The following is a 19,807-nucleotide window of genomic DNA, read 5'->3' as shown; positions in this document are numbered from 1 at the left end:
CCACATGCTGCGGAGCAACTAAGCCCGTGCACCACAACTACTGAGCCCGTGTGCCACAACTACTGAAGCCCGTGCGCCTGGAGCCTGTGCTCTGCAACAAGAGAAGCCACCACAATGAGAAGCCCGCACACCGCAACGAAGAGTCGGCCCCGCTTGCCACAACTAGAGAAAGCCCACATGCAGCAACGAAGGCCCAACGCAACCAAAACTAAAAATTTTTAAATTAAAAAAAAAATTCAGTGACATTTGTTGCACATAAAATTCCTTAGCTTGGCATTCAAAGACTTTGCTCTACTAAAACTGGCCTAATCATTAGCCCCCAGACTTAACCCTCCTTTCAAGTGTAGCTTTCCCCTCCTAGCTTGGCTTAAGTGATGTTCATCTCATTCCAGCTGTTGTGCTCAGTTAACATCTTCTTGGTCTTCCTATCTTCACTCTCACACCTCTCCCAATCTATTCTCCAAAATAAGTAAACTTTTGAGAACTTTTCATGTGTGATACAAAGGCTCTTTCTTATCTGGCCCCTGCCCACATCTCCGGCCTCATCTATCTCTATTCCTCTACCCACAGACACAATCTGCTCCAAACATAGAGAACTACTTGTAGAGTCCTGCTCACACTTCAATACCTAGAAGGAATATTCCTTCTCCCTGGCATGTTCTTCTTGACCTCTTCTACATGGCTCTCCAGTGATCATCTCATATGGGAAGTGTTCTCTGACCCCTCAATCTCTTTTTTCTGTGCTTTGATAATGCCTTCCACAAAGCTCTGTTATTATAGCTATCACACAGTATTTTAATTGTTGCTTATCTGTCTCTTTCACTGGACTCTGAGCTCTGTGAGGGTTAGACTTGAACTTACTCACCTCCAAATGAATTATGGCATACAAATTTTAATACTACTATATGAATCAAAATCTACAGTGGATAAAAAAATGAAAATAAGTAAGACATTGAGATTCCGTACTTCCTATGTAAAAACATATTCATTCTTTCATTCACTCAGTCAACAAATATTTATTTAGCACCTACTAAGGGCCAGGCACTATGCCAGACCCTGGGAGTTGGTAATGACAATGCAAACACATACACAAAAAGAATCCTGAGAGTCCAAAATGTTAACATTGGCTATTAACTCTTTGAATCTTGGGGAGATCTGAATAATTGAAAATCATCTCTATTCCCCAATTCCTCCTTAATGAACATGCATTAATTTTATAATCTTACACACACACACACACACACACACACAAAAGTGAGGGGTCCTCCCAAATTACAAATTCCTATCAATCAGTAAGAATACAATACGCAAAGTAAATAATGTGCAAATTTGTCAATCATAGCTAATGTGAAAGCAAAACAATTTTTGAGAACTTTTAGTCAGATTCCAATTATACCTAATACAAAGAACAACAAAGACTAAAGTATGCAAAAATACTTCAGGATTTCCACTGTGCCTACTTTTGAAAAAGATCCCATGCAAATTGTCCAAGAAAAACACTGACCACAAGATCAATACCACCCTAGTTTCCCACACTGCAGAAAACAAAAATTTGTCATCCTATTCCATTTAATGCAGGAGAAGAGATGACAACCTCTATACAATTTGTTCAGAAGACAAATTAATAAGTAACACCATATTTCATCTGTATAATGATTTACAGTTTACAGTTCACAAAGCACTTTGACCTTCACAATAATTCTATTTTCTTGTTCCCACTGGATAGATTAAAAAACTAATGATTGAGATGAAGAAGGTCTTTCTAACTATAACTCAAAATCCAAAAGCCATAGAAGACAAGATTGATAAGTCTGTCTACATAAAAATCTAAAAGTTCTGCATGGGAATAAAAGAAGTCAGAAGACAAATGTCAAAATGGGAAAATATTTGCAATACATACCCCAGACAAAAAAATTTATCTTATTACATGTATACATGATATATATACATAAATACACATATACCAATACATAAATAAATATATATACATATTTATATCATATATAAAAAGAGAGAGAAACTTAGAAATTAATAGGAAAGAGGCCTATGACTCAAAAGAAAAACAGGTAAAGAATTTAAACACGTAGTTTACAGAAAAGGAAACATGAGTGATCAAACAATATAAAAAGATCCTTAACCTTAACGTAATATTTTAAAACTTAAAACTACTCTGAGGTATCATTTTTCTCTATCAGATTGGCAAAAATTCAAGTTTGATAACAGTAAAACATAATCTTAGTAACACCAATCCTGAAGCCAGAATACTTGGTTTGAATTTCTGCCACAGTAACTGTATGATTTGGGCAAATCACTTAAAGTCTCTATTCCTCAAATTATTAATCTGAAAAATGGAGATAATAACAGTACCTACCTCAAAGGATGTTATTAAGATAAAATGAAGTAATGTATATAAAGCACTTAGAACAGTATCTGGTACACAGTAAGTACCATGTAAGTATTAGCTATGATACAGCTAATGTTGGTGAGTGAACAGGCAATGCACATTTTGGAGCAACCCCAAAGGGAAGCAATTTGGCAACATATTTCACAGTTATAAATGCATATATCCTTTGACTTAGAAATCCCACTTTCTATAAAGTGATCCCACAAATATCCTTTTACACATGTAAAATGACACATGTTCAAGGGTCTCCATTACAGAATTGCTTACAATATCAAAAGAGTAGGAGCAACACACATGTACAACAATAAGGAACTAGTTAAATTATGATACATCCATTCAATGAAATACTGTGCAGATTTTTTGAAAAAAAGCAGAAACTCTCTATGTACTGATCTGGAAAGGTCTCCAAGATACATTAAGTGAAAAAAAATTTGGGGGGTAATGGGTTGAAGGTGCAGAACAGTGGGGACTATGGACTAACTTTTGCATGAAAAGTAGGAAAAATACATTCATAATTGTAAGCGTTTGCCTAAAGAAAGTCTAAAAGAGTGTAAAGAAACCAGTAAAAGTGGTTGGGCAAGGGACATGAAACTGCGTGGATGAGGAATAGGCATAGGAGTGAGACTTTCACTGTTTATATAAAATATATAAATATTCAACTATTTATTTAACCATTTGAATGTATTACCTATTCAAAAATTAAATTTAAAAAAACCTAACGCTCAGAGGATAAAAAATTTGCCTACAATCATATAGCTAATCATAACAGGGTTGATGACAGTTAGGACTTCCACTTTTTTCCTTATATCACACTGCCTTTCTGAAATTTTCAGGAATGTAAGATTTAAAAATTATCACAAGTAAGCCTTTCTCTGAAACAACCACTCCGAGTGCTCAGAAGAAATAACACCAGTGAGACTACATTGAAGTCATCTCCATATGATGACTTGGAAAACAGTATAATACTCATTGTTGGCCCAAAACATTCACCATCACCCACACTATACAATGTAATACTTGGGCTTCATTTACCAGAAGGAGACAAAATTCTCATAAAAGCCCTTATCATAGATTTCAAATTCCAACACAACATTCATTTTGCAGAAAAGATGAAATGTACGACACAAAGATTGTATTTATAAACACTTTCACATAGAGAAAAAAGTCATTAAAGCAAGTCAGCTTTCTACTCTAAATAAGCCAGGGAATGAGTACATGTAAATATGTAAATGTGTAATTTACTTTTTACAAATAACGTAAGTACAAAATGTCATTGGGGATACTGGGTTGGAGAGTCCCTAGTCTAGCTTCTCAGCACGTACACTCTTAAACAGAGCTAAACAGGCCTATCATATTCCAAATCACAAAAGATCTGTGTTTCAGACCATCCCAAATAGACATCTGTTTGAGAGAATAATACATCATACATCCAGGGCATCAAGTATTTGAGGATCTCGACATTAATTCACACACAAATATCTGTACCACCTAGTACTGCTTTTGAACAAGTGCCAAGGAACGTCCAACTCAATTCTGGGTCCCTTAGTTCTGAGCAGCCCCACATATAGGACCCAATATCTTCTCTGTTCCATTTCCCGCTTCATAGTGGGCAACTATGACATCTATACTGATGACATATCAATATCCTTTATAGCCCCTTAACCTCCCACTACTTCAATAATCTATACGTCTATTCCCCTTCAACAGCACTGAGACAGTTACACTCTGGTTTTTTTTTTTTTAAAGTTTATTTATTTACTTATTTATTCATTCGTTCATTCATTCATTCATTTATTTGGGCTGCGTTGGGTCTTTGTTGCTGTACGTGGGCTTTCTATAGTTGCAGCGAGTGGGGGCTAGTCCATTGTGGTGCGCAGTCTTCTCATTGTGGTGGTTTCTCGTGTTGCGGAGCATGGGCTCTAGGCACGCTGGCTTCAGTAGTTGTGGCTCACGGGCTCTAGAGTGCAGGCTCAGTAGTTGTGGCACACAGACTTAGTTGCTCTGCGGCATGTGGGATATTCCCAGACAAGGGCTCGAACCTGTGTCCCCTGCATTGGTGGGTGGATTCTTAACCACTGCGCCACCAGGGAAGTCCCTACACTGTTTTTTACTTTACCTTGAAACTATATTTATACTGAACTCTCAGCTTTCTCATTCTGTTTTTCTTACAAAACCTAGTCTTCAACCACATTTCTGATTGTCTCCTTATTTTCCAAATACACCAGCCCCAAAGAAGGTTTTATTTCTCACAGCCCCAGCTCTGACGCTCAAAGTGCATCATACCATCATACCTCCCACACTATCACTAGCAATGTAAAATTACTCTCCATTTTACCTTTCTTTCTTGTAAATTCCAATTCTGGATCAACCCAATCATCTTTTTTGCCTTCTTCCTCTTAGGCTGCTGGAGTGGAAAATGCATGCTCCTGGGCCCCACTACAAATATATATTTCTAACTTTAACTTGGCTTAAATGTGTCAGCAATCTTTTTTATTTAATCCTTAATCCAGGGACTTCCCTCCCTGGTGGCGCAGTGGTTAAGAATACGCCTGCCAATGCAGGGGACACAGGTTCGAGTCCTGGTCCGGGAAGATCCCACATGCCACAGAGCAACTAAGCCTGTGCACCACAACTACTGAGCCTGCGAGCCACAACTACTGAGCCCGCACGCCTAGAGCCTGTGCTCCGCAACGAGAAGCCACCGCAATGAGAAGCCTGCACACTGAATGAAGAGTAGTCCCCGCTCGCCACAACTAGAGAAAGCCCACGTGCAGCAACGAAGACCCAACGCAGCCAAAAATAAAAATAAATTAATTAATTAAAAGAAGAATCCTTAATCCATTCCTCTTTCATTTTCCATTGAATATTTCCATGGCCATAATACTCAAGCCAGAAACTCACCATAGTTCCTTCAGTCTCCAAAGATAATTGACGTCTCCACAGATAACTTATCACATCAACAAAATAAAACCATCTTTTAAACTCTCTCACCTTCCTTCCCTCCTACCACATCATTATCCATCTCGATGTCTATCCTTTTGGTGTCAAAGAATGAAATGCCCAACGTATCTCCTAAATAAAATTTCCCCTCAACCTACCATACTAAAAAGAAAAACACACATGTGCCATAGTGGAAAGAACACAGGTTTCAGAGCTAGACAGACTTTTTCAAATTCTTGCCTATAGCCTTCCCAACTGTAAAAGAGGGATACTGATACATAAACAAGGCTGTTGTGATCTATAACGCATCTTTATGATACCTGGCATATAGCATAACCTCAACAAAGGTGTTTCACTACTATCAGCTCTCCTTCACAACCACAGTTGTTGAAAGAGTAATTTTACTGTCTCACATTTGCTCCTCAATCCATCACGATCTGACTACTGCCATCATTCCCATCATCACGCTATCTAAAGTGTCTTTCAAAGAAAGCAAGTGATCTCCTAATTACTAAATTCAGTGGTTTCTTCCTAATTCTCATTCTACTGGTCATACACCACATCATACACTGATGGTCGCCCTCTCCCTTCTTGAAACCCTTTCTTCCTTTGGCTTCTATCATAATGCCATTCTGTTCTAATTCTTGTCCCACTGTTTTAACCTCTCTTTCTCAGTGTCTATTACCCTTCAAACAATGATATTCCTTCTGGTCCACAGCCCTTTTCTTCTCTTCTTTCAGTATTACCATCCCATACTAAGGCTTCAAACATCCCCCATATACTCTTTGTTGACCCTCAAATATATGTATTCAGTTCCAAACTTTCTCCCAGTTTTCAGACCCAAATTTCCATCTACCCACAATGATACCTGAAAAACACCTCAAACTAAACTTGTCCAAAACCACATTACCTCCCCCTCAAAATTGCTTCTTTATGTTCCCTATTTCAATTAACACTATCAATCCATCCCATCAGCCAAGTGAGAAATCCCCCACTAATTCTCTCAACTCTATTTTTTTCATAATAAATACTATTTATTAAAAGTGAAAATACAAGTTACAGATCAGAAGAGAATTTTTGTAACTAATTGTACTCAAAGTATATTAAAAAAAACTTTTAGAACTTAGTAAGAAAAAACCCCACAAAGTAGAAAAATGGGCAAGAGACTTAACAAGCAATTCACAGAAGAAACCAAATTGGGTAACACAAGATATTCAACATTATTAATAATTGGGGAAATGCAAATAAAGACCACAGTACCTTTTTATACCCCCTAAATTGGTAGAAATTTAAATGTCAGATACTACCAAATACTAATAAGAATATGAAGCAGTGATAACATTCATACTCTGCTATAGGAGTGTAAACTGCTGCAACCACTTTGGAAAACAATCTGATATCTTATGAAGTTAAAGTGTATATACCCCATGACCCTACTCCTAGGTCTTGTTGCATGTGTGTACCCCCAACTCCAGCCATAGGCAATCACTAATCTACATTCTGTTTCTATAGTTTTGCCTACTCTGGACATTTCGTATAAATGGAATCATACAGTCAACTCTATTTTGAAACCTCATGGAACTGCATGCCATTCTCTTCATTTTCCTACCACTATTCCCCTCTGACCTGGATTAGCACACTACTTTCCTGCCTACCTAGGCTTTCTGCCTCCACGCTCTTCACTTTGAATTCTTCCTCCATATTTTCACCAGAGATAATCAACCATACCAAACTCCTGCTTAAAAGCTTCAATGGCTCCCCATACCTACAGAATAAAGTCCAAATTATTTAGCAAAGTTTTTTTCAGAGGGATACATTGAAAGGTTTTTAAATTCGACAAACCCGGTTTCACTTCTAGCTAAATCTGAATACTGGCTTAGTCCAGAGTGTTCAAAGTTAAGGGTAAAAGGCAGAGGAGGGAAAAGGAAAGATGCGGAGAGGAGGGATGACAGGTGAGGAGTGAAAAAAAGGAGTCAGTAGTGTCTGAGGGGAGGGAAGTATCTTTCGAGGGTAGAAGTGGGTGTTTTCGAGGGTGTTACGTTTGAGAAAAGTAAGGGAGTCCAGATCTCTGAGCGAGCTGACAGTGTGGAGCTGGAGGTCTCAGAAACGGGAGTTCTCCGAGGAAATGAAGAAGTCCTGAGTCTCGAAGTGGGGAAAGAGCCTGAAGGAGTCGGGGACCAAGTCCCAGATACGAAGGAACTTCTACGGGTTCCGGGCCTCTACGGTGGGGAGGGAGAAGGCGCGGGGCAGGGGTAAGAAGCCGTCCCGGGACCCTGAGGGAAGTGAAAAGAGTAGAGGAAGGGGTCGAGGAGTGTCCCCAGCCGCTGAGAGGAGGCTCCGGAAAGCGAAGGAGTCTTGCCAGTGCTAAAAGACCGGAGCACCAAAGCTCCTAAGCCCAGGCGGGCGGCAGCCGCGCACGCGGGCCGGGGTGCCCTGGGTTAGTGCCCCACGCGCTCTCTTGGCGTTACCTGAGGCGGGACTGAGCAGCCAGAGGGGTGCCTGCGCGGGCGGGAGGGGGAGGCGGAGGCAAAGAGGGAGCATAGTAGCCCTCACAGCTCGGAGGCGGCAGCGGCTCTTAGCCTGCGGAGGCGGTAGGGCTCCCTCGCGCAGAAGCCGGCGACTCGGCTGGGCCAGCGGCGGCGGAGGACGAGGAGGCTACTGCCATGACCCCGCAGCCGGGGCCGCTCCACACGCCTGTTCGGCGAGGCCAGGAGAATGATCCGGCCGGCGAGCCAAACAGCGCAGCTGGAAGAGCCCCAGGCTGCCCGGTCGCGAGCGACTGAAACTCCTGCCCAGGCGGGCAGGGAAGCTAGGGGCGGGGTTTCAACAGTCACGCCCCTCTTCTCAAGCCCTCCCTCAGAGCAGCCAATCAATCGTTAATACTGGAAAAACGAGCTAGTGGAATTGCCCAATTAGCACTAGGAATGCCACGTGGTATGAGGGTGGACACAATGGGCGTTCAGAAAAGCCAATCATCAGCCCAAAGCGCCAACTCCGGAGGACGAAGGGAACCAATAGGAAGGAAGTAGAAGTAAAAACAGAAGAGGCAGTGTGCGGGAAAGGCGGAACCAAGGGCGGAACCAAGGAGGAGGGAATACACCTGGGGAAAACCCGAGCCCAGGAGCCTCTCAGAGGGCGGGAGAGTAAACACAAAATGGGCCAATCAAAATGCCAAACATATAAGCGCTTGGTAATTGATAGAGGCAACAGAAAATGGATTCTACTGGCGCGGCTTTTGGCTTGGTGAAGATATTGCTGAATAAGGACTTGAGTAGGCAAAAGCCGTATGAACGCAGAGTCGGACAGGATCTCACTACAGTGTGGAGGGAAAACTGAAATAAACAATTATTAGCGACTTGAGATAGTAAGAGCAATGGGTATAAATGCTGAGCGAGCAATACCTTTAAGCTAAGAGATTCGATTTGGTGAAGCCTTCTTCCAGGAGGTTAACACTTGAGCTGGCTTGAAAACAGGTTAGGGAATAAGAATGCTATTCAGCTGTTCAACAGGCACATATTTCCTCATGCTTTCCATACGCCTGGACCTCATGCCATCAAGGCATGAGCCTTGATGATCTCATGCCTGAGCAGATTGAAGCTTCCAGGGCAAGAGCAGGCAAACAGTGGAGTATGGCCTTCCTGCACCCACCTTCCCTGGGGTTAGAGACCTCCTTTGTGCCATCTTTAGACTTGCCTCCTGTTGGAAGGGTCTTGACAGATGAGTGGGATTTGAACAGTTGGAGTATAGGTGGTGTGCATTTTTGGTGGCAATAAAGTTTAAGAAAGATGTGTGGTAAGAGATAGAAGGCAGAGATAAGAGGTTAAATGTGGGTTCAGCTTAAATGCCAAACTTGTCCTTTCTTTTTTATGCTGGAAGAATTATCAGAGGTTCTTTAGCAGGAGAGTAGCCTTTACAGGACACTGTTTTAGGAAGATTGATAGCTCACAGGATCTCTAAAGGGAGAAAAGAGGTCACCATCACCCAGTCCCCTTGGCAAGCCTTTTCTGTATCATTCTCCTGGCAACAAATCATGTGCTGCCACCTGGTGACAGTTCAAATACCATTGTTCCACATTGCTATTTAATGTTTCTGTTGGAGCCCTGGCATCCTTGCAAACCTGTCTTCCACAGACCTTGATGCAAAGTAGTTGATAAGTAAGTAGAGCACTGGTAGCAAGTAGATTAAATAGTGCCATTATGCCAGATATATCACCTGCCCAGTAAAAGATGTAAAAGACAGGGGTTCCTTGTATCTGCTTCAGCAGGAAGATGAGCCTTCATGGGAACTTTTGGGTTTTGTTTTTTTGAACAGGTTCTGTTGGACCCAGGTCTCATCTCTACCATTCCATTCTCATCAATCTCCCTAATGCTGAGGGGGAAGAAAACATGAGGATTGCCTTATAGCTATTCAGGTGTCAAAGGCCCACCCTTCATGACCTGTCTGCTGATTAGGCCAGGGCCTTGAATGTACCCCAAAACAGGAAGTAGTTCCTGCTCTACTCACCCCAGCCTTTTATTATGCTTTTATTTCAGATAACTGTCTCCTCTTCCCAGCTAGACTGAGCTAAGAGATGGGAGTCCACTGCACATCTTAGCTTAGGACAAATATATACCAGGACTGGTATGTATTATGCTCAATAAACATCCACTTGGTGGATAAATGACATTATTTTTTGGGCTGTATTTAGCACTGGAAGAGACCTAATGAGACCTCAGTGAGACGCTGCTACTTCTAGGGAAACCCTGGACGGCACTGTCTAGAATACAAAGCCCAGGTAAGGAAAAAGTAAAGCTTCCCTAAGTCTACCCAGGAAGGTATACTTCCAGAGAGCAACCAAGTGGTGGAAGGATCAGAACCAATAGCCACAAAGCATTTTAAAAAATATAATAGGAAATATCAGAGTGCATAACTCTTAGTAAGAATAGTATTGAATAAGGGCTTCCCTGGTGGCACAGTGGTTGAGAGTCCACCTGCTGATGCAGGGGACATGGGTTCGCGCCCCGGTCTGGGAAGATCCCACATGCCGCGGAGCGGCTGGGCCCGTGAGCCATGGCCGCTGAGCCTGCGCATCCAGAGCCTGTGCTCCGCAACGGGAGAGGCCACAACAGTGAAAGGCCCGCGTACCACAAAAATAAATAAATAAATAAATAAAATAAAATACAGCATTGTTTCTCATCATCAAAAAAAAAAAAATTTAAAGAATAGTATTGAATCATAAAATTTGTTTCAGTTAATAAATACATACATTTATATTTACTATGCTACAATGTAAACTGTATTTCTTACTGGAGGTCACAGTCAAAAAGCCCTGAACACCATTGGACTAGAGGTAGAGGCTGAAAGAAGAGAGACTAAGGAGGAGACTGCTGCAGAAATGCAGCCTGGACTGCTGAGGATGAAGAAATATGGAAGGGCTAGAGTGAGCCTCAAGAGGCAGAAGCTGAAAAAAAAGGAGAGGAAGCATTCTATTTGCCAGGTCAAAGGCCCACCAGAGTGTCTTGCCCTCCTCTGCATCCCCATAGCAGTACTGCCCCAGAGCATTGTCCTACCTCATTCTACCCACCAGAATGGGAGCTCTTCCTTCCAACGTCCACTGAGCACAGGGCTTGCACTCAGAAGATACAGTTATAAATGTCTACAAACTTGGATTTCAGAGAGAGAGGTGACAGGAAGCAGTCAAGTCACAGGTACAGCTGAGTCTATCCCATGTGGGTGCTGATTCACAGAAAACACATCAGGCAGGATTAAACCATTTTATTGCTTGTGGGTAAGGCTGGACAGGCAGTGACAAACCTCAGTAGGGAGGGCAAACACCAGCTAGATCAAGAGGGGAGGGGAAGGGGACCCAGAAACAGGACCTTGGAGGAGAAGGTGAGCAAAGAAGACATCATCCTACTGCTCTTACAAGTCCTTACAGTCACTCAGGAGCATCTTGGGGCCCTTAAAGTATAGGGCTCTGGGCCTGGAGCTGAAAGCTGCTGGGCTGCAGGTTAGAAAGGGTATGCCTCTGGAGATCTAAGAGGAAAGAAAGGGAAGAGAGAACAAATCATCAGCAAGCACTGTGATACATACAGACCTAAGCTGTGGGCCCTGATGGGGAAGGACATAAAGGCCTGACTCGGGATAAGGAGCAACGGAGGTTGATGGATTCACAAGAAAGAAGCAGAGACTCCATTCTACCCAATGTCAAACAATTAGGCAGCTGGCATCCAGGCACCATTCAGATTCAGCTTCCCCAAGATGCATGCCTTACCCCCACCTAGCTACCTTAAAAGTTCCCAACTACTGTTACTGTCTGGAAGACTGACTTCAGAGCTAGATGAAGAAAGAGACATGGCGAAGGTGGCAGCCAGGGGCAGCTTAGACTGGAGGACGTGAACGGAAGTCCTGCAAAGGGGAAAGAATCAGAGGCAGAGATGGTGATGGTGGGTCAAGGGGGCCCTCCCAGCACAGAACTGTCCTCCTTCCTGAGGCTAGGACTCCAGTCCCCTCCCCCTTTATCCTCCAAATATATAGAAATACCTCGGTGACTCTGTGTCAAGTAAAGAATGCCCGGTACTGCCCGTATGCTGCAACCCCTACCATACCACCCCTACCAGCCCATTTCAAATTTAAGATAGCTAGCTGAACTTTGGTCCCTAGTGCCTGGTCTCTGTGAGACAAATCCCTTCCACTACCACAAGCAACCATACTCCCTGACCTGAGGGGGTCGTGCTCCCACCAGGCATCCTGGACCTCTGTCCTGGCAGCCTCCAGGGTGTGACTTTTGCCCTCCTGGCCACTTTCCAGCTGATCCAACATCAGCCAGACCATGGGCCCAGGTAGGACCAAACCTCTCCCTCTCCAGAAGCAACTCCCCCTCCCCACAATTAGCCTCTTCAGCACACTTGGAACCCTCATGTGGACAAAGATAGTTTCTCATGGCCTGGAGCAGAGGGCTTGGGAAGAAGAGCTTTGGAGGCAGGTGGAGTCAGCAGAGGGAAGAGAAGGAAAGAGATAGGGATAGGAGAGGGTATCCTGGCCCGCCAGCAAAACAGGATAGACAGAGAAAGGACGGGGCCTCCAAAGGGAGATGTGAACAGATAGGTCCGATCCTGGTCCTACCTTCCAGCTGTGGGCCTGAGCTTGCCGCCCCTCAGTCATCTGTTTCAGCAGCAGCTCCTGGTGCTGGCCTGTGGATGAGAGAAAATGTAAGGGGGATGTTCTCCAACTTCCTTCCTTCCCCTTCTCTGGCACTGAAAACTAGGACAGAAGCATTCTGGTCCAGCTGCTGAGAAGTTTCCAAGCTGACTGGGGAGACTAGACTCACACCATGAGAGGTAAGACAAAATATTTGGCCAGATTTCTAGGAAGCTCAAGCAGTCAGAGCTATGGTCATTTATTAGGAAAGCAAGAAGGCTTTCCAGAAAAGGGAACAGGTGACTTCACACCCACCCCCAATCTTTTACTCACTCAGCTGGTCCTGCAGCAACTTCAATTCCTCCCGAAGAATCTCTGACTCCTCCCACAGCAGTTGCAGCCTGCAGGAATGACAGCAGTGTCATTCTAAAGCCAATTAACAAGCCCAGAGGAGGCTACCAGAGTACCAGGAGTTCAGAGGCCTGAAGAAGGTGAAGTTTTGCCCATCACTTACTCATTCTGCAGCTCTTGGTGAAGGCCACTGGTAGCACTGCACTTTTGTGGTCCTGTTTGTATTTGGGCTCGCGCCTGTTCCTGTACCTGGTTTCGAAGGCCCTGCAGTTCCCTTCTCAGCCCCTCCAGGCGTTGCTCCAGGAGAAGGACCCTTTGCTCTGGGCCCCCCTGCAGCAACCTTAGTGATGCTGTAGTGGGACAAGTTGGGGATCAGCCCCTCTAAGAACTTCACACATGAGCCTAGAGACTCCACTTGCAAATCAAGACACAAGCACACACACAACAGGAGTGCACCAAAATGTGTTCACACATATGAGACTGTGTATATGAAGAAAAGAACTGATCAGATACCTTCTAGGGCAGAGATCTGGTACTTCTGCTGCTCTCGCTCTTCCAGCAGGCCCTGCACAGCTTGCCTTAGTGCCTCAGTCACCTACCCAGGCAGAAAAACCACACGAGTTATTGTGCAAGGGGCTCCGCCAACCCCTGGTATCCTCATCTCACGCAAACCCCAAACATACTCACCTAGGAGTCCATGCCTCACCTGAGCCTGGGATCGAAGCTGGGATCGAAGAATAGTAAATTCATCCCAGAGAAGATGCACTACAGGCCTCAGCCCAACTTAGTCTCTCTGGGACAATGGGAGTCTCTAGAGCCCAAGGCTGTTGAGCTTGGACTCCTGACTGGGGAGGCAAGTAATGAGGGGAAATCCAGGTCCCAGTCAGGTCTCCTGCTGAGGGAATAAGGAAGGGACGAGTGCAAAGCCTATTGGGGGGGGGGGGGCGAAATGTTTGTTCAGGAAAATAAAAAGCTGGAATTTGCAAGGACTAGTGGACGGCATAGGCACTGGAAAAAGGCAGATTCTGGAAAGAGAAAAGGCTGAGGGATAGGTAGAAAAAGGAACAATACCCGTGGTGGAGACTCCAAGGGGATACAGCCTTTGCTACAAAAAAAACAAATGCACAGGCCAATGAGTTCTGTCTTGCAGTCCCTTAACCCACATCCCCTAAACCAGAAGGCGGGGAACTCAGGCGCCCCCTCACCTTAATCCTGGCCACATTTCCGTCAGTAGCATTGAGAAGCGCACCGAGCTGCTCAGACCATCTCAGGCTCCTACTCATAGCCTGCGGCAGAGCTCTGGCTCCCTGGCATCTTGTGCCCTTGCTCTCCCAACTGTGGGCACCCAAGGCACAGCCCAGGAAAGACCACAACGTCAGATCTAAAGAGGTGAGTGGGGGATGCAATAATAGAGGTAAGGATGCAGTATCAGACCAAAACTGCGCCTCTGGGACTAGTCAGGGGAGCAACGTCCTTGGGGAACTGGTGGAAAAGCGGGATGCCCTGATACGCAGATATCAGGTGGGAGTTAAAAGGTACCGAATCTTGGTCGAGACCTCTCCAGACGCACGACACTTGCGCCATCACACCGAACCTGTGCCAGCGACTACTGCCGCCGCCCGGTTCAAACCTTACGGTCGGCCGGGAAAGCCCGACTTCGCACTGGCCTCCGCGGTGCCACTTGGGAAACTGAGTTCACCTCTACTGGAGACAGCTGGCGATGCAGGCTACCGAACTACGTTTCCCTAGAAGCAACACGCGCAGTCACAGCCCCACCGTGAAGCTTGCCGGGAAACTGAGTCTTTCGGCTTCTGTAGTGGCTGTCTCTAAGGACCGAATGAACTACGTGTCCCAGGATGCATCGCGCAGAGCCAACGAAGTCCCGCTGCCGATCCCAGTAGTTCTTGGGAAATGGAGTCCAAGCTGCCTCAAAGCTTAACGTCCCGAGTTACCTTGAGACTCCATTCCCCAGCAGGCTCAGCGTGTAGCGTGCGCTATGGAGCCGCAAGTTGCAGAGCTGAAACAGAAGATTGAGGACACGTTGTGCCCTTTCGGCTTCGAGGTTTACCCCTTCCAGGTTGGTTTATCCCTACCGTGGTGCTAGGGCGAAGTGTATGGTTGGCTTCGGTGCCACCGGCGTGAGGCCCTGGAGTCCTCTGAACTTTCCCGAGCTCTTCTGGCCCCGTGTTCGTTTGACGTATCGGGACAGGGTCTCAACGGGCGCTTGGTTTAAACGGGTAGAGAACTGTTGCAGGTTTGTCCTTTTACCCTCATACAATGCCGGATTGATGAATAGGAGACACCATATGATCCAGTAACCCTGTGGCTTTGTCACCTACGTAATTTACAGGAAGAAAGGTACTGTGGGGCCAGAGTCATTTTGGAAGCTTCCCGAAGGAGTTGGGAGGAGGGCAAGGCCTGGAATGTTTGCATGGCTAGAATTTTGGTCATCTGATTAGCGAAGGGCATTCATGGTGTTGAACAAGCAAACAGTTGGCTGGGTTGTTCCATCTACCAATAAAAGGTTACATTCATGATGTTGCCAGTCACCAGTGCTGGGCTGGGTATATAAACTATACACTTGCCTGACACAGAAGTCTGGCATCACCACCTACCCTTGTTCACATAGGTCCACTTCCCTATATCCAGTGTCCCCTGCACTGAACCCTGTGCTTGGAAACAAAGCTAAGTCAACTCAGCTTGAGCCTTTTGCCTGATGCTTAAGAGGCAGCCCACTTCCACCCCTTCCACTGAGTGGCACACAGCAGTGCTGGGAGAGGATTATAGAGGAAGTAGGTTGGATCTAGCCTCAGAGAGGCTTACCTGGAAAAAATGGAGTTGAACTATATATGAAAAGATAGATTGGAAGGTTATATACATCCCAAATATCAGGAAGAGCTTGAATAAAGGTGTTGAGGTAGTAGTGGTGGATGGCAGGTATGAGGGAGAGTGGAGATGCCTAGCTGGTGCAATCAGGTAGGCCTGGATAGGGGGAGCTATGGTATTGAACAGTGCCATATACAGCCCTGCCAATCATCCTGAGCTCCTCCTTCTCTCACCTCCCTAGCTCCACATACAATCAGCCAGAGACCTTTAGCAACAATCTGTCTCCTATCCCAGATCCATTTCCTTCCATTCAACCCATCTATGCTCCTGGTCCAGGCCACTATTTCTCATTTGAATTTCTGCAGTAACCTCCTTCCTGTCACTTTGCCTCCATTCCATCCTCCACACTGCAGCCAGACTGATCTAAAACTGATCATGTCAGTTTACTCCTTAAATCTTCAATGGCTAGCCCTCATTGTCACCAAATTAGACCCATATTCCTCAAATTGGCAGTATTCAAAGCCAGTCAGTCTTACTCCTACTGATCTCTCCAGCCTTCTCTCCCTCTGCTCCCCTCTACAGATGCTTCACTTCTGTCAAACTAGACAATTTGCTATTCTCCAACTATGCCTTGCACTTTTTACCTTTGTTTATGCTGGGACCTGCTTAAAACACATACCAGATTCTCCCTCTACACGTCAGCCTGTAAGTTTCCTTCCTAGCCTTCAAGACTCAGCTTCCAAGCCTTTTCTAATTTCAGAGGGCCTTCACTGGCCCTGTTATTGCACTAATCACAATATAATCAAATTTTTTTTGTCCTTAGTTTTTTATGAATTCTTTGCTTCTCTATTGTAACTCCCTGTCAGATTCAGTTGCGTCCCCATAAACACACATCATACATCAGTAGAGTTTCATTGATTGAATAAGATGGAGGCTGGGCAAGATGCATGAAGCCTTGAATGCAAAGCTAAGGTATGGGCCTGGCTAAGGCCTAAGTTGGCCCTCGTGTGGCCTGAATTTTCTCTATTCCAGGTGGCATGGTACAATGCACTTCTGCCTCCAGCCTTCCACCTGCCCCTGCCAGGACCTACCCTGGCCTTCCTGGTACTCAGCACACCTGCCATGTTTGACCGGGCCCTCAAGCCCTTCCTGCAGAGCTGCCACCTCCAGCCACTGACTGACCCTGTGGACCAGTGTGTGGCCTACCACCTGGGCCGTGTTAGAGAGGTGAGCAAGGCTGGCTGTAGCCTTCCCCAGCTTCAAAACCTGCACCTGCTTCCAGCTCCTCGACTAGACCTGCTTAGGGCTAGGAGCCACTTCCCGGGCAGAAGGGTATCCTAAAGCCAGCCTTGACAATATGATCTCTCCCCATTCTGCCTTCTCACCCCAGGTTTGGCCACCTCCTCTAGCAGCCCCCCAGGTCTGAAACCAGTCTCACTCACCCTTCACTGATGTACAACTCTATGATCAGAATTCCCTTGGCCTCCAAGTGAAATGGGAATAAGCCCAACATTCCCCACGCATCTCTCACCTTTCTTTGCCCTAGACCTGGAAGCTTTATGCTATCTTTGGGGTCTTTTGAGGACAGAATACTCCCCCACTAGACACTTTACATGTATATACACACGTACACATACACTGGGTCTCCCCAAAGCTGGGCCATGTCTTCCTCCACATTGGGCCTCCGGAGGGCAGAGCCAAGTCACCCCTCATAAAGGTTTCTGAACAAGACTGTATTTCCCTTCAAACATGGGCCCTCCTAGACACAATATTGTTTTCTTCACGCTGGAGCCCCCAGCCCCACTCCCAAGTTTAAGATCATGTTTCCCCTTTAAACATGACTTCTGAGGACAGGGCCGTGTTAACACAACTTAAGGCTCTGTTGGACATGGTCATGATTCCTCTTGTGCTAAAAGCTTCCATCTTGCTATCACAGAGCCTCCCAGAGATGCAAGTAGAAATCATCGCTGACTACGAGGTACACCCAAACCGGCGCCCCAAGATTCTGGCCCAGACAGCAGCCCATGTGGCAGGGGCAGCTTATTACTACCAACGACAGGATGTGGAGTCTGACCCCTGGGGAACCCAGGTCAGAGGGCAAATATGAATGAATAGGGGCTGAAAATGGAAAGGAAAGGAAAATCCCTCAAGATTTCAAGTCCCAGGAGTTCCCTGGAGGCCTAGTGTTTAGGATTCCGGGGTTTCACTGTCATGGCCCGGGTTCATTACCTGGTTGGGGAACTGAGAATCCCGCAAACCGCAAGGCACAGCCAAAAGAAAAAAAAAGATTTCAGATGTCATTCTTCCACCTCCCCTGGGTAAAGGAATTGATGGGTACAATCCAGGACAAATGTGCACCATGGTCAGAGGTCTGGTTCCTAGAGACACATCAGTCAGAGAACTAGTCTGTTCTTAGTCTTTGTGATAGAATGGAGGGGGCAGAGCTGTGATTAGAGTGGTGAGACTGGGAAGCTGAAGTTCAGCTCAAGGAACCTTTCCTTGTGGTCAGTGACTTCATGAAAAAAGTTGTCCAGGAGAGATTAGAGGAGTCCAGTCAAGGACTGACCGAGGCTCACGTGTAGACTCAGAGTAAGAAATGAGAATAAGTGAACAAACCTAGCTTGCATTGCTGGTAGCTGGATTTGGTGCCAAGACGACCTCCATGACTGTTTTCTTTTTTACCCACTCCCCAGCACATATCAGGTGTGTGCATACATCCCAGATTCGGGGGCTGGTTTGCCATCCGAGGGGCCGTGCTGCTGCGAGGAATAGAGGTGCCAGACCTGCCACCCACAAAGCCCCTCGACTGTGTACCTGCAAGAGCTGACCGGATCACCCTGCTTGAACGCTTCAACTTCCATTGGCGTGACTGGACTTACCGGGATGCTGTGCCACCTCAGGAGCGCTACTCAGAAGAGCAGAAGGCCTACTTTTCCACTCCGCCTGCCCAACGCTTGGCCTTATTGGGCTTGGCCCAGACCTCAGAGGAGCCTAGCCCTACATCCCAAGAGCTTCATTTCACCACATTCATCCCCAAGAAGCCTCAGAGTCCCAGCAGAGGCTGGCTCAGCCCCAGGGTCTCACCACCTGCATCCTCTGGCCCTTGATACCCTCCCCTCCCCTGTGGGATCCTCATTTATGACAGTTGCACCTGCTGGGACTTATTTGGCTAGACAAGATTTTATTGGGTACAAGATGATCATTTTTGATAAAGAATTATAGTAGAGATCTTAAATGAAGATAACAAGTCTTAAAGAAGTTTGGTCAAAAGACCAAAGCAGATCCAGACTTGCCACCTGCCTTGGAATATGGGGTTATTACCTGTTATTACCATTTCTCAGCAGTGCTTCAAGATGCTATTTGTTACAGGGCTTAAGAAGCAACTATCCCCTAAATAACGGTACCTGCCTCAGAGGGTTCTTATGGAGACTGAATAAATACAAAATAGTACCTGGCATATAATAAGCTATTTATTATTAAAGGCCCCAGGAATCCTATACTGCCGCTCATAGCTCTTGCTTGTCTGAATACTGGAGGGCTAGGTAGGCTGGGGTAGCCGTGTCTGGAAGGTGTCTAGAAGGGCACCACATGATATACAGAAGGATTCTCAGTCCTGAATCTGCCCTAGCCTCAAGAGCCCAGGAGGAATCCACCTTTGCCCCACTGACAACCCTCCCTCAGGACAATGATATGAGGATAAGAACTACCCTTAAATCAAGGATAGAAACCCCAGGGAAGCCAAGAGGTGCTCAGCACTGTGCTTTTGACACAGAAACCTACCCTATGAACACCAGTGCTGTGTTTGTCTCCCCCTCCCCCTTTTAGTTCCAAAGGTACTGAAGCCTCTCTGATCTTTTTACAGAACCAGTACCAGGCATTTATCAGAAGAGGCCAAGCTTCAGGTTTTCATACAGCCCTCCCAGTAGTGTAAAAGTAAATGTCAGTAATCTCATTGGGCTCTTAACCTGCAACCCAGCCTATAGCAAAAATTGCAGTGCCTTGGCCAGTACTGTAGTAGGAGGCCTTGCTCTTCTCCAGATATGGTGAAATGAAACACCTTGCTTCGAGGTCCATCCTCTGTATGTACTTGCATTTCCCCTCAATATAATTTCCTGATTCTGAGACACTCTCACACCTCATTTTCCCCTAAAGAGGGAAAGCAAAAAG

At 45.7% G+C, this 19,807-nt stretch overlaps 3 protein-coding genes across 5 annotated transcripts in view; 1 reads left to right on the top strand and 2 right to left on the bottom strand.

Annotated features, from left to right (window-relative positions):
• The window catches only part of TESK2 (testis associated actin remodelling kinase 2), a 131,022-nt gene extending 122,903 nt beyond the window's left edge, over positions 1 to 8,119 (bottom strand). The window contains exon 1 of one of the 2 annotated variants that reach the window (XM_029227992.1): positions 7,813 to 8,119. The gene's annotated coding sequence lies outside the window, so the exon portion shown is untranslated. The remainder of the gene's footprint in view (positions 1 to 7,812) is intronic. The other variant, XM_029227995.1, reaches the window with a different exon arrangement.
• Positions 8,120 to 11,110: 2,991 nt separating this feature from the next.
• CCDC163 (coiled-coil domain containing 163) lies at positions 11,111 to 14,779 on the bottom strand. The gene is made up of 7 exons (XM_029227013.1): positions 14,767 to 14,779; positions 13,521 to 13,597; positions 13,328 to 13,409; positions 12,978 to 13,164; positions 12,797 to 12,864; positions 12,449 to 12,516; positions 11,111 to 11,359 (listed from the first exon to the last, which is right to left on the bottom strand). The coding sequence occupies exons 1-7, from the start codon at positions 14,777 to 14,779 to the stop codon at positions 11,246 to 11,248; spliced, it is 609 nt and encodes a 202-aa protein (XP_029082846.1). The 3' UTR covers positions 11,111 to 11,245.
• On the top strand, positions 14,664 to 19,663 carry MMACHC (metabolism of cobalamin associated C). 2 transcript variants are annotated; one of them, XM_029229664.1, is made up of 4 exons: positions 14,664 to 14,891; positions 16,673 to 16,867; positions 17,577 to 17,729; positions 18,334 to 19,663. In XM_029229664.1, the coding sequence occupies exons 1-4, from the start codon at positions 14,811 to 14,813 to the stop codon at positions 18,745 to 18,747; spliced, it is 843 nt and encodes a 280-aa protein (XP_029085497.1). In that variant the 5' UTR covers positions 14,664 to 14,810; the 3' UTR covers positions 18,748 to 19,663. The 2 variants fall into 2 exon arrangements, with proteins under 2 accessions (XP_029085497.1, XP_029085498.1); XM_029229665.1 differs by lacking the exon at positions 14,664 to 14,891 and adding an exon at positions 14,977 to 15,172.
• The last annotated feature ends 144 nt before the right edge of the window (positions 19,664 to 19,807 follow it).

This window comes from Monodon monoceros, unplaced genomic scaffold (genome assembly GCF_005190385.1).
Source record: "Monodon monoceros isolate NGI ecotype Baffin Bay Population unplaced genomic scaffold, NGI_Narwhal_1 Super_Scaffold_18, whole genome shotgun sequence".
Taxonomy (NCBI): domain Eukaryota; kingdom Metazoa; phylum Chordata; class Mammalia; order Artiodactyla; family Monodontidae; genus Monodon; species Monodon monoceros.
Note: the sequence above shows the minus strand (reverse complement) of the source record. Positions and strands in the feature narration are given on the sequence as shown.

Coding starts and splice junctions, on each gene's coding strand:
- CCDC163 (XM_029227013.1), bottom strand. Junction 12,865..12,977: donor CACCAAGAGCTGCAGAATGA/GTAAGTGATGGG, acceptor TCATTCCTGCAG/GCTGCAACTGCTGTGGGAGG. Junction 11,360..12,448: donor CTCAGGCCCACAGCTGGAAG/GTAGGACCAGGA, acceptor CTTTCCTCTTAG/ATCTCCAGAGGCATACCCTT.
- MMACHC (XM_029229664.1), top strand. CDS start 14,811: ATGGAGCCGCAAGTTGCAGAGCTGAAACAGAAGATTGAGGACACGTTG. Junction 14,892..16,672: donor TCGAGGTTTACCCCTTCCAG/GTTGGTTTATCC, acceptor TCTCTATTCCAG/GTGGCATGGTACAATGCACT. Junction 17,730..18,333: donor CTGACCCCTGGGGAACCCAG/GTCAGAGGGCAA, acceptor CCCACTCCCCAG/CACATATCAGGTGTGTGCAT.